General features: G+C 40.3%; 1 protein-coding gene across 13 annotated transcripts in view; it reads left to right on the forward strand.

Annotated features, from left to right (window-relative positions):
• The window catches only part of KMT2C (lysine methyltransferase 2C), a 201,238-nt gene that overhangs the window by 41,714 nt on the left and 146,363 nt on the right, over nucleotides 1–13,161 (forward strand). For all 13 annotated transcript variants that reach the window (XM_030008068.2, XM_041122094.1, XM_041122098.1 and 10 more), the window contains one exon: nucleotides 9,888–9,976. In XM_030008068.2, coding sequence (XP_029863928.1) covers nucleotides 9,888–9,976 — 89 coding nt within the window. The remainder of the gene's footprint in view (nucleotides 1–9,887; nucleotides 9,977–13,161) is intronic.

Here is a 13,161-nt window from a genome sequence, read left to right on the forward strand (position 1 = left end):
AGTAGCAGGCAAACCCTGCAACATACGGAAGAGCAAGTCGCTGGATAATTCTTAATTCTTAAAAAAGATGTGAGCTTGGTGCTGTTGTGGGTAAAAAATTATGGGCATCATGGCTGTTACAAGATTGGAGGAATTAAAACTTGCCATAGCCGTCGTCATGGAGAAACAAATCTTGTGTTTGGATGTAAGTGGATGCTTACACTACCCGTCAAGAAAAAAGAGTTTGATGCAGTAGCATAGTTTGATGCAGTTTTATTTACTTAGAGGAAAGAGAAGTGTGGACAAATACAGTGTTTGATGGTGCAGGTGCACTCATGAAACTCTTGCAAAGGTTAGAGGATTTGTGATTTTGACAATGCCAGTGGTCTCTCAACTGTTAGCGTTGCCATTTCATTCTCCTTGCCTGTAAAAATAGAACATGTGAAAGCATTCAGTGGTCTTGATAAGCATTATTTAGCAAATTCATTGAAGAGCCTCACACTAACTGTTGTCTGGGGGTATCATAAGAATATAGCCATTACCAAGTCTGGAGCCAGGTAGATACACAGAACTAGCTGGGGTTGGAAACATGCAGATGGCTCTACTTGTAGCTGCTGGTGCTCCCAAAGATTTGTCTAATTTGGTTCCAGAAAAGGTATTAAAAAAAATTGCAAAGTGCTGAAATTCTGGTATGTTGTTTTGCATCATTTTGATGGTGAACATGGCTAAATGCATTGGTAACAAATGTGTAAAGGATGTAGTTTGTGCAAAACTGCAAATACAAAATGCGTCAGAAGGTCATAATTGCATCAAATATTTTTGTACTTCTGAAATGTGTGTAATGGTTAAGGTCTGCATGTAATGTGTTTTGTGTTACAGGACTAAAACTATAAACTGCAAGTCAAGACGACAAGACTACCTATCAGTGGGAAGGTAGCTCTTGAGAAATAAGAACCTGTAGCAATTTTTGATACTGGATGCTGCTGAGTTAATGTGACAGATATTTGACTAAAAGTAATTTTCGCTTCCAGAATTTATAGATACCTGAATAGTCAGTTTGAAAAGTAAAAAGGGGAAAGATCTGAAAGGCTTTTATATAATTTTTACTCTGTTATTCGAACTGTCTCCAAACCTGAACAGTCCATACATGTAGATCAGGCAACCTGGTTTTGTACTTTTAACATCAAACTGAGATTTTCTCCCGTAATGGTATCACAAAAAGGTACGCAGAAGTACATTGCAGTGTAGTAGCCTTAGCCTCAATACTTCAGTCTGTAACTGGCTGTAGCAGAGCTGTGACTCCATGGGTATTTTATCGGCACACGTGAAAAGTTTATTATTTTATGTGCCTGCAACTGTTAATGATTATGAATCCTCCTAGTTTGGTCTGTGGCTGCTGTTACACTCCGTCTTTCTTGTCAACCTACTGAGGATGTTCCCAAATGGGTTACAAGTTGGGAAGAAGGATTTCATGGTCTTGCTAGTAAGGCTCTGTTTCAGCTAGGATAGTCTTGATCTGCTTTATCTTTTAAAAGAGCAGTTCCAGACTCAAACAGAACAACTATAAATAACTTCAGGGAAGAGCAGAGAAAACGCTGAAGGCAATCGCTTTGGCCAGACCAGCCTCATCATCCAACAGTGTAGCTTCAGGCTCCTGGATCTGGTGGCCTTCTGCAAAATTGAGTTGAGGTTAAGATTTTCCAACAGTGTGCTGGCATTCCTCTTAAAGTAATTATGCCCCTTTGATTCAGGTAGACTGTTCTGGTGAGTGTCTGTCAGCAGGACATCCTATTTGCCTTTTCTCAGTCTCCCATGGAAAGTAATTTTGCTCCAGTATCTGCCTGAGAACCCACATAGTACAGGTGACTGTGCAAGGGCAGTTGAAGTTGAAAATACAGATAGACCAAACTGCACATTTCCTTATGTGGTGGGTTGATCCTGGCTGGACACCAGTTGCACACCAAAGCTGGCTGTTCTATCACTCCCCCCCCTCAGCTGGACAGGGGAGAGAAAATATAACAAAGGGCTCGTGGGTCGAGATAAGGGCAGGGAGAGATCACTCAACCAATTACCATCACGGGCAAAACAGACTCAACTTGGGGAAATTGGCTTAATTTATTACCAATCAAATAGGAGCAGGATAATGAGAAATAAAACCAAATCTTAAGAACACCTTCCCCCCAGGCTCAATTTCACTCCTGATTTTCTCCACCTCCCTGCAGCGGCGCAGGGGGACGGGGAATGGGGGTTGGGGTCAGTTCCTCACACCTTGTCTCTGCCGCTCCTTCCTCCTCAGGGGCAGGACTCCTCACTCTTCCCCTGCTCTGGCATGGGGTCCTCTCTCCCTGGGCTGCCGGTGGAGATCTGCTCCCCCGTGGACCTCCCTGGGCTGCAGGGGGACAGCCTGCCTCACCATGGTCTTCCCCACGGGCTGCAGGGGAATCTCTGCTCCGGCGCCTGGAGCACCTCCTCCCCCTCCTTCTGCACTGACCTGGGGGTCTGCAGGGTCGGTTCTCTCACATCTTCTCGCTCCTCTCTGGCTGCAGTTTCTGTGCCACAGCAACTTTTTTCCCTTCTTGAATCTGTTATCCCAGAGGCGCTGCCACTATCGCCGATGGGCTCGGCCTTGGCCAGCGGCAGGTCCATCTCGGAGCCGGCTGGCCTTGGCTTTATCAGACATGGGGGAAGATTCTGGCAGCTTCTCACAGAAGCCACCTCTGTAACCCCCCGCTACCAGAACCTTGGCACGCAGACCCAATGCAGCTTAAAAGTACTGATTCAGTTGGCCTTTAAATTGTTGTTAGAACCGTGCGATGCAAATTTGTTTTGACACATGATATTTTACTCAAAACCTGTCTCTGGACAGCCTTTTTTTCCTTTAAGGGCTCTGCATTCATCAGTCGGTTTCCTTTGCATGAGCTTACTTTTTGTCAGTAGTGATTGTACTCTAGAACGAAAGGAAAGATGAATCTACAGCATGAGGTACAAATAATCTTTAAAAGGCTCCTATCTGCATTTCTTTGGGTAGTGTAGGAAATCTTTGACAAATCTCCCTTTCACGGGAGTACTGGAAAAGTTGAGATAAGAATCGTGGAGCGGAGGCTAGGTTCTTTTTATGCTTTTTCTCCAACATCCCTGATCTCAAAGGCTATAATATTTTTTTATTTCAGGTGTTTAGTGCTCTCAGTGGTAACTGTATAAAATATAGATGTGAAAAAAGTTTCAGCTCTGAACATGTTACATCCTGGGTGAATGAGTAATGCTGAGTGAATGAATAATGTCTTTTAGATCCTTACCTTTTAAAGGAGATGTAAGGTGGGAAGTTGCGGTGTTTTGGTTTTAAACGTAAGCTGGGTCACTTCTCTTTGACATAGTAATTTATGAATTACAAGTATTAAGATACACACTTTTCTTTGATTTTACTGGGAGAGTAATGGGCAATATCAAGTATATTTTTGAGATCTTTTAATAATGAAACTGAAGGTTGAGCAAGTTTTATAATGAGATTGTAATTAAAGTCTGGTTCTGTAGATGTTAAACAAAAACGGTTTCCTACAGTCTTTCACTTCGCTCTGTTTCTAAAAGGTCAGGTTTTTTTTTACCTTTGCATCACTTCTGATGTTTGTGTTGCACATCTTTTCCATACATCAGGGTCCTTCTGCCTTTAATATACACATATCTAATATAATAAGTAAATAGGAAGAAAGTACATGTTGAGTTCTTTTTTTATAATGTCCAAAAGGAAATGTTGTGGAGGGCAAGTGCCGAAAGTGTTTGCACCTGTTACTGATGGCTCAATTAAAAAATTCTCCTAAGAAACTTTTAAATTGGAATCAGTTTGAAGTCATGAGTCAAATATGGTAGCGAGTTTCCTATTTTAGGCCTGTAGTGTTTAGAGCTATTGAAATTAATTCTAGCGAACTGGCATCTGCCTTGCTTCCAGAGCCGTATTGTTCATTTTATCCAGACTTGGATGTAGAATTTTCTCAACTCTTAGAAGTAATAAAGACTACATTGAAAAGTAGTGTTCAGAGAGGGGAAAAAAACCCTTTCCTTGTAGATCTTTCTGTGAAGTGATTCTTTCTTACTTGCTTGCTGTGGTTCCCTTCGTACAGGGCTACTAGCTGAACCTTAGGTATTCTGGCTTATACTTAAGCATAGTTAAGCTTTTACAGCTGTGCTTACGGTTCAGAAATAGTGGGAGCATGTGCTTTTACACACCTGTTAAAAAGATTCTTGAAAAGACTGTAACAGCTTTCACTTGTGAAACTGTCCTGTGAACATTAATTCGTTTCTAGCCGTGCTGACGGCAGCACTAATTGAACCTTTTTATAAATCATTCCTGTACCATCTTCTAGGGTAAGGCTGTGGACAGATGTTCATTTAACAAGACATCTGTGCTGGTTTAGGATGTTACTGTATCCCAGATGTTACAACGCTTTTTAAGGTTATTGGCCCTGTTTTATATATTTAGTACCATCATTTTGCTCAGCAGTTTGCAAAGCGTAGGCAGGAGGTAGTTTCTCCCTGAACCATCTAGAGGTTTAAGGATTTGAGAAAGAGGGGAAGCTCTGGAGTGGTTTGTATGAACACATTCTCATAAGCCTGAAACAAAATGCACTGGGTTAGTAAGGTAGTTTTGATGAATGGTCTGAACAAATTGTCACCTGATTTTGTTGGTAGCAACTTACGGAGAACTTGCAGAAACTGGTGTCTGGCAGTAACTTCTGGGTAATGATAAACTAGCAGCCTGGCAGTGACAGGCATCTGAGGATAGTAGCTTTGTCAGTTATTTCATGTGGTCCCAGGAGATGTGGGCCCATGGCCTTATTCCTGATCACTTTGTGGAAAGAATGAGTAAGATCCAAGATGTACTTTTGATCTACAGTATACTTGTCAGGTTATGGTGCTATTGCTATTGCTTTTAAAAAAAAAACAAACAAAAAAAGACCCAAACATGCAAAAAATGTCATGTATTTTAAAAAAAAAAAAAAGTAGTAGTATCTGATTACTGGCAGGTGAATAAGACACTTCTGCATTTTCTCCCAGCATTGTGCATCCACGCTGCTCTCCATGCAATTCGGTAGAAGCCACTGAGGTGCCTGGTGATCTTCCTGTGTTAGTAAAGTTGGTGAGGCTTTGAGAGAGCCTCAGCGAGGCTTTCCCCCAGTGCAGAGGGAGTACCTAATGGTCTGCTGAGCCCTGCAAAAGGTTTTTCTGGGCTCTTTTTCCTGTGGGCTAAATTTAATTAGTTGCTTACCCGGAGAAGAATTACGAGATTTTTGTTTACTATGGTGTATTTAAAGATGGAGATTAATGAAAGGCATTAGCTAAGAAAGCTAATTGATAACAAATTTAGGAGTAGGTCACAAAGGATTTTGATAAATGACTCCATTTTATGCAAATATGAGTAAAATTATTGTAGACAGTAATTATATTCAACTGGAGTTCTATATACATAAAAAAGTGTAGTTTTGTCTTGTTGACTTCGTTTCATGAAATGCTGCATGTGCTTTAAACACTTAAAGAAGTTATATTTCTCTCAGTGGGTCTGTTCTTTTAAACGTAAATAGATATGCTTTTGTTTTTTCCTTCTAGATTGAACTCCGTTGTAGGAAAAAGGCAAGCGAGAAAGCCAGTTGCAGAAACCTTGGCAGCAGTTCAGCCTGCGTACCAAGGCCACTGCCTGTTGTACTGACTAATATTTATTGTTTTCTTGTAGAGTCTGTATTGGTCAGGCTCTGCCTGTACATTTTGTTCTTGGTTTGTAAGCTGTAGGAGACGTGGCTCATCTGTGTTTGGTACTTCTGCTGTCGCGAACTGATGGGGTTTCTGCAATGATATGTAAACGCATGATGTAGTTACCCCTCCTAGTAAGAAAGTTTGGGATTGAGCTTCCAGATCTAGAGCAGAACTGAGGTTACAATGTTCAACATAGCAATTGAACTATTGTTCAGTACTGCCTGGCTTTGTGTGAGCGAAGGGGAATAGTCACCGGCTGCTGTTCTGTAATTGTTTTGAGGCAGCAAAAGCTGGCCCTGCCACTGTCTTGCCCCAAGCAGCCTTTTTGCATCCTCCTTCAGAAGAGGAAGTCAAGTCCCTGAAGAATAACACAGCACAGGTTGCTTTTCCCACTTTATTTAAGGGGGAGTGGAATAAGTAAATAGAAAAATAAAAAATTTACAGGGTTTGTCAGTGCAAAAATCTAGTGTTATGCAAACCAGCCAAAAGCTTTATGCATAAAATAATTAAAGAAAATGTATAAACTTAATTCAAATAACATCAAGCAATCCATTCTTATTACAAATGTTGATTGCAATGATTAGGTATGCTATATGGCCTTCTCATATGGCTCTTTCTGTGGAGACAAATTACAGTTGTCAGTACAGTGTGTATTTCACTGTTTTGTGACTTGAATTATTTTTTTTTTCTAAGCCAAACATAAATTTGTAGGCTATGAAATCTCTTGTGATGGTTATGCAATGAATGTAACTAGCAAAAATAAGTTAACAATACAGTCCAGTATTTTTTCCACCACTTCTTCAGTTTTATTTAAAACCTGCACGATTGAAGTCTTTTTGTAGAATATTTGGGGGAGGGGAATGGCAAGAAAACACCAGACGTGGTTATATCTTTTGCTGAAAGAAGCAATTATGTTTAATTAATTGAAACCTCTGATTTTTCTTAGTATTAAATAGGTTGCTAAAATACAATAGGGAGTTCAAGGAGTGGATACTGCTCTTGTTTAAACAAAATGTTTAAAAAGGTTTTGTGAGGTACTTCGGTGTTTAATACATGAAATGTAGTTTTAATAGAAAATCTAAAGCCGTATGTAAATTATTAAATAAACAATCATCATCTTCCACTATCCAGTGACCTTCGCCTACAGGATTGTGTTAGAGAATACTGACATGGGGTACTTGTGAAGAAAGCAGAATTACCTTTTATGTTTGTGATGATTTCAAAGTAATCCTGGTTTAGTACAAACTTGTAACTTTGCGTTGCAGATGGATAGTTGGTAGAAGAATAATTGGGATAGGATTTAGAAATAATCCCTGGTCTTAGCTGGTTGTGTTCTGTAAAGCTTTTGAGCATTCCTGCACCAAGGGAAGTGATTTCACTTACCTGCATTCCCATCCTTTCATCTGGTGCTGGCTGATGCACTGGGATGTTGTGGAGAACTACAAGAAATGTAATATTTAAATGCACTTGTGTTCTTGCCAGCTGCATTGTTTTTGTAAGTGTTAGAAGAGTGTTATGTCTTTCTTGATGTATCTCAATCTTGTTGGAAGAGCCTATTCCATCCAACGAGTATGACGTTCCATTTGCTCTACTCCCTACTCTTCATTACAGATGGGAATAAATCTGTGTGATGATCTCAGATGCTGCTGCAAGAATCATTTGTGGCCTTCCCACTTCCAAAACGTGTCCACCTTCCAGCCAGTTCACTGATAGCCGTACGCGTAGATGGGCTGATACGGTCGCTGAAGGGAGGAGTATGAGACAGTTTCTTTGGGTCGCTGTGCAGTTTATTCTGGCTTAAATATTTGTGAAACGTGTTTTAAGAAACTGCACTGGAAGCTTGTAAGGTGGCAAATAACTGAAGGGGATGCTGGCTTCTCTCTCGTCTGAGAAGGGTATTACTTACTTTGTGTGTTACAGGTATGCTGTCACTGCTTACAGAGAAGCAGGCTAGGGGAAAGATAACCTTGTATCCTTAGGGTTTCCACTGTGCCTATGTTTTTCAGCATTGACCTGAACAAATTTCATAGGGATGTCATGAAAAGTGCTTCTGTCTTTCATCTCTTCTCACTTTGCTCTTTGCCTCAGCTCCTTTGTAAATGGAGTGTGTTTTTTCAGGCTTCGGTTTGAGCCTCGTTTTTGATTCTTCTTTTCCTCCTTTGCAGAGACAAAACTGGTCCCAACGCAATTTGACGGGGTCGTCTTGTTAGGTAGTCCAAGGCAGTCACTCTTCTTCTAGCAGGAGAACAGCACATGTAGACTCAAAAGATGGTTCCAGTTCTGTGCATGTTACCCTCTTTGATCCATGAGAACCAAAGGCGTTGCATGATAGAGTTTGTTTCATAGCCAATGTAGCAGATCTAGTTCTGTGGAAGTAGTTCGGATAGATTTAAGTATTATAACAGACTGTGCAAAAAAAGGAAATACTGGTTTTGGAATGATTTAATCACTTTCAAAAAACCCCCAAACCTTTTCACCCCCAACATAGAACTAAGCCCAAACCTTTCAGAATCCTCTGTGAAAGAGGAACTGGAGCGGTTTTGTTGTGGGGGGGCAAGCAGGGTGCCTGTGTGCTGGCCCGCATGGCATCCCGATTCAAGGCATGTTGGTTGGGTGAATGGTTGCCTGGGAGCTCTGGGATGTTGGAACTGCTGAGATGCCCCAAACCGCTCAGAATTTGTGTACTTGGAATCAGAAGCTCCCAGGGTCTCCCAGGCTTTCTGTCAGCACGCCAGGCGGGTTGCCAAGTAGCCTGAAAATTTGGGAGGCGAGGTGCCAAGCTCTTGGCTCCCTTTCAAATGGGCTGCTGAACAGCTGGGAATCTGGATGCTTGGGCTTCTCAACAGCCCACCACGTTAGTTGCTGAAGAGCCAGGCGGGGAAAAAAGGCTGGAATTTGTGGCACAAACCTGTCTGCTTTCCATCAGACCTTGGTTGAAATTGAAACAAGTCTGCCAGGTATTTTAGTTTTGATGTGCTGTCCTCATGTGATGACTTTTTTTAATGTGATGACATCTAGTCGTCTCTCATAACATTTTATTTTATGTGTCATAATACTTGTTTCACTGAAAATAATACGTGTTTCAATTTAATTGCTTTAGCATCATTATTATTCTGTAGAAATTTCTTCCAAGGATGCCGTCCTGTTTTCGACTGGGATAGAGTTAATTTTCTTCCTAGTAGCTGGTGCAGTGCTGTGTTTTGGATTTAGTGTGAGAATAACGTTGATAACACACTGATGTTTTAGTTTTTGCTAAGCAGTGTTTATACTAAGTCAAGGCCTTTTTTGCTTCTCACCCCACCCCACCTGCAAGGAGGCTGGGGGGCACAAGAAGTTGGGAGGGGACACAGCCCGGACAGCTGACCCAAACTGGCCAAAGGGATTTTCCATACCATGTGATGTCATGCCCAGTATATAAACTCAGGAGAAAGCTGGCCAGGGGCCGGTGCTTGGGAACTAACTGGGCATCGGTCGGCAGGTGGCAAGCAATAGCGTTGTGCATCACTTATTTTGTATATTCTAACTCTTTTATCATTGTTATTATTATTATTGTTATTTTCCTTTCCTTTTCTGTCCTGTTAAACTGTCTTGATCTCAACCCACGAATTTTACTTCCTCCCCCCAATTCCCTCCCCCATCCCACTGGGGGGGGGGCAGGGGGGAGAAGTGCACGAGTGGCTGTGTGGTGTTTAGCTGCCTGCTGGGTTAAACCACGACAGATGCTCTGGATGGATCGGTATCTATTTTATAGTGTTTGTGACTACTGGCCAGATTTTGGATTATGTTCTCTCATATCTATCTATAGTTACGTCCTATGTGGAGCAAACAGAATGCTCATATCTTAAAATCTTGCTAATTTAATGTATTTTTTGATCAGTAAAAGTTTGTTACTGTATTTTTCTTGTAAGAATAATCAGAAAAACTTAAGGGGGCAACTGCTGATTCAAGTGTATGTTGTTGAGAACATTACCTAGAACAGGAAAATAGGGGAGGAAACTTCTGGTTTGTACAAGACTCAAATCATGGGTTAGCTTAAACGTTACATAATTTAGTGCTGACATTTATCCCTCAAAATGAAATTATTTAAATCCTAATTTAAATTTTAAACGTCAAAATTTTAAAAATGCTTTCAGTTTAAAAAGAGTTTTCCCTTCTTATGTTTGCAGGCCTCGGAGTAGAGGAAAAACTGCAGTGGAGGATGAAGACAGTATGGATGGTTTGGAGGCAGCAGAAACAGAAAACACTGTGGAAACAGGTAATGAGAGTATAGTGTTGATGCTGTCTGCTTATTGCTTCTGTCTCGGAAATGCATTTAATTATGCAGGACTTTGGTAGACAAGAAATATTTCTTTCATTTTGTAGTATGAGATGTGTATTTGAGCAGATACAGAAGAAAAATGCCCTGTGTTATTTAAACCTATATCAACTAAAGCTATTTGAACCTATTGCTTTCAAATAGTCTAATGGGAATGCCTTCGTAGTGTAGTTATGTAGAGGCTCTTTTTCTGGTTTTGTAAGTGTGTATCTAACAAAAATAAAACCTGTGAAGTGGTAGCTGCTATTTTTAGAATACCTGCCAAAATACAGTATTACTTATTGACCTGTATCTTCAGCTAACTACAGCAGATTATATACCAAAGGGATAATCGGGATAACCAAATGTTAATGCTTCCTATTGCTGCTTAGGAAACAAGATAAACCTCTGTTCTTGCTTTTGTAAATATTTGTTATGATAGTACCCAAATGCTTCTGTTACCAGAGGGATCTCATTGTACTGGACCGAGTACTGTTGTAACAGTCTGTGATTACTGTTCTGGCAGGTTAAGAGTCTAAGGAGACAAGCAGATGAGCTAACACACAAGATAAAGGCCATGGTGAAGAACTGTCATCTCTTTGCCAGGCACGTGTCTGTAGCCATTTGCCTGTTTTTAACCAGGGACTGAATATGCGTAGAAGGGTGAAACCTGCCAGGAAGGATGATGCCATGGCCAATTGGCGGAAGTTTGTCGGTTTGACAGAAATAAGCCTTAAAAATGCATCGAGACATAAGGGTTTATAAATTTAATTAGGTGTAATGAGCAAAGTGGAGGGAAGCACAGAGACACTAACAGCAGAAGCTGGCGGTCAGGCCGGCAATTGCATGGAAATGCCAGCTGAGTTAAGGGAGTTGTCAAATTACTCTCATAGCTGCTAAGTAAAGGAGGTGGAGTTGTGAGGTCCTTAAAGATGGAAGATAAGAATCTGTGCTTAGTGTAGATTTATAGGAAGAAAAAGTAGAGGACCTCAAAAGAGCCATTTTGCAGCAGCATCTTACATAGACCATACAGGAATATGGTTACAGTAGTGAAAGCTTATAAAAGAGGAGGCTGAAATTACCAAGTGGATGGAGGATGAGTTTCAACTGTATATGCTAGTCTCTTGCTTCTTACTTGCTAGCTGATGAACGGTGGTGAAGGCTTTGTACTCAGGCCTCTAGGCTTTGGGGAGTGTCATGAGTGTTTAGTCACAACTTGTGTTGAATTTAAGTGTTGTTAATGGTTTGTGGAGGGAGTCTAGATTAAAGCTTAATACAAGGATGCTGCATCGTTTTATTCTGTCAGTTGTTTTTCTGCCCCTGGTAATAAGCTGCTGGTGGTAGTGAACTTGGTCTTTTCCAGCTTCTACAAGTAGATAATTACCAGTTATTAAAGTCGAAAGTGAAAAAGTTGTAGCAGGTATTTCTCTGTAGAAAAACAGAGTAGGGGGAAGGAAGGCTAGTTGTAATTGTGTTCTGTATTCCATTTATTACTCTTCCTATCCCATGTGCTAGAAAAAGTCTTATGAAAATCAGCAAAGGGGACAGAAAGTGTGATTGTAAGTGGTAAGTTTTGTAAATTTTAAATATGTTTTTTAAAAAAAACCCAAACCAAAAAGAAATGCAAGCTTAACCACTGCTGGTGCACTACTGTGTAGGGAATTTAGTGATAGATGTATTTTTTTTGGCTTTACATGTCATTATTAACAAAGTTCCTCAACAGAGATCTGAGAGCAGTTTTTACTTCAAAGGAGAGAGGGACACAGATAATTATTGTTGAGACTCCAGGAGTGCATATAGATAAGTCTCTCCATTATCCTTCATCAGAGTCATCCTGGCTGTCACAGAGGACTGATGCTTATTTCTAAAGGTACAGGCAGCAGTGGAACACTGTGCTAGAAATCCTGATAGACAAAGACTCTGCTGGGTCTGCTTCTGGAAGTGATGCACCATCACTTCAGTGCTGAGCCCAAGATGGTTTTGCAAACTGTACTCTTAAGTGGAAAGAAGCCTCGTGAAAATACATAGGTCTGAAATCCCATTTTGACAGGGGGAACCAGAATAGACTTGAAAGAGCATTATTGTCTTGAGCAGTTTGATAGAGACAGAATTGCAATTGCATTATTTTAAAAGTTGAATACCGTGTGACTTGATAGAGGTTTAATCATATTAATTGAAAAGGCTGACTGCTTCTAAAACTTCTAAGTGCTTATCTGTGTTAATGATAATAGTGTGGGAGAAGGAGTAATCCCAGTTTCTTGCTCCATGTAAAACGGTGTTAATCACATTGGAGTATATTTGTGTTCCAGTTTATGAATTTTTACTTTGAATATAACAGGTTTTTTTTTTTGTTTTCTTGCAAAAAGTAGACTTGCCAACAATTTGCTGTAGTAGTTGGCAAACCAAAACACAATATAGTAATATTACAAAACTTGAAATGAGATCATCTGAACGTACAAAAACTCTTGACATGCGACTTCTGACATAGTTTGAGTCTCTGTATTTCTAGCTTCTTTTCCATTGTTCTTTTCATGTGTTGAGTATAATCAGGAATTCTTCTACTGTGTGAGGTTTTTATTTCTTGTTTGTGTGGGTTTGGGAGGTTGTTTCTGTTTTGTTTTATTTATGGAGTTTAGCATTACTGGAGCGCTTTTGTGAATTAATTAATTTTCATAAAATGAGAGAAGTCCACATTATAAAAGTTGTAGTCAGTGTAATAAACTCTACTTTTAGGGAAGGGAGCAATGCAGGAGGAATGAGCACTTTCCTCACAGGGAGGGAAAAAGGAGATGCCCCATATAATCCCACCTAGAATAAAGAGGTGTTTTCTAGCTGTCAAATCTTTTATGGGGAAAAAGGCAAGGGAGAACGTAAGTACTAAATATTATATGTTCTTTCCATTTGTAATGTTGACACAAATGTTTGTTAAAAAGAAAAAAAAAAATCTTCCTGAAGTGGCTTTTTTGTAATGCTAAGGAACGGCCATTTTAATGGCAGTCCAGGAAACAAGTTCCTACCCTTAACAAAATTCTGTAATCTCGTATGTAAAAAGAGGCAGAATAGGAAGCAAAGCAGGGTAAGCTGTGTGCCGCTCTGATCATTTCAGTATGGGTCATTATCCCCGCCAACTACAGTGATTTCTGAGC

Source organism: Aquila chrysaetos, chromosome 3 (assembly GCF_900496995.4).
Source record: "Aquila chrysaetos chrysaetos chromosome 3, bAquChr1.4, whole genome shotgun sequence".
Taxonomy (NCBI): domain Eukaryota; kingdom Metazoa; phylum Chordata; class Aves; order Accipitriformes; family Accipitridae; genus Aquila; species Aquila chrysaetos.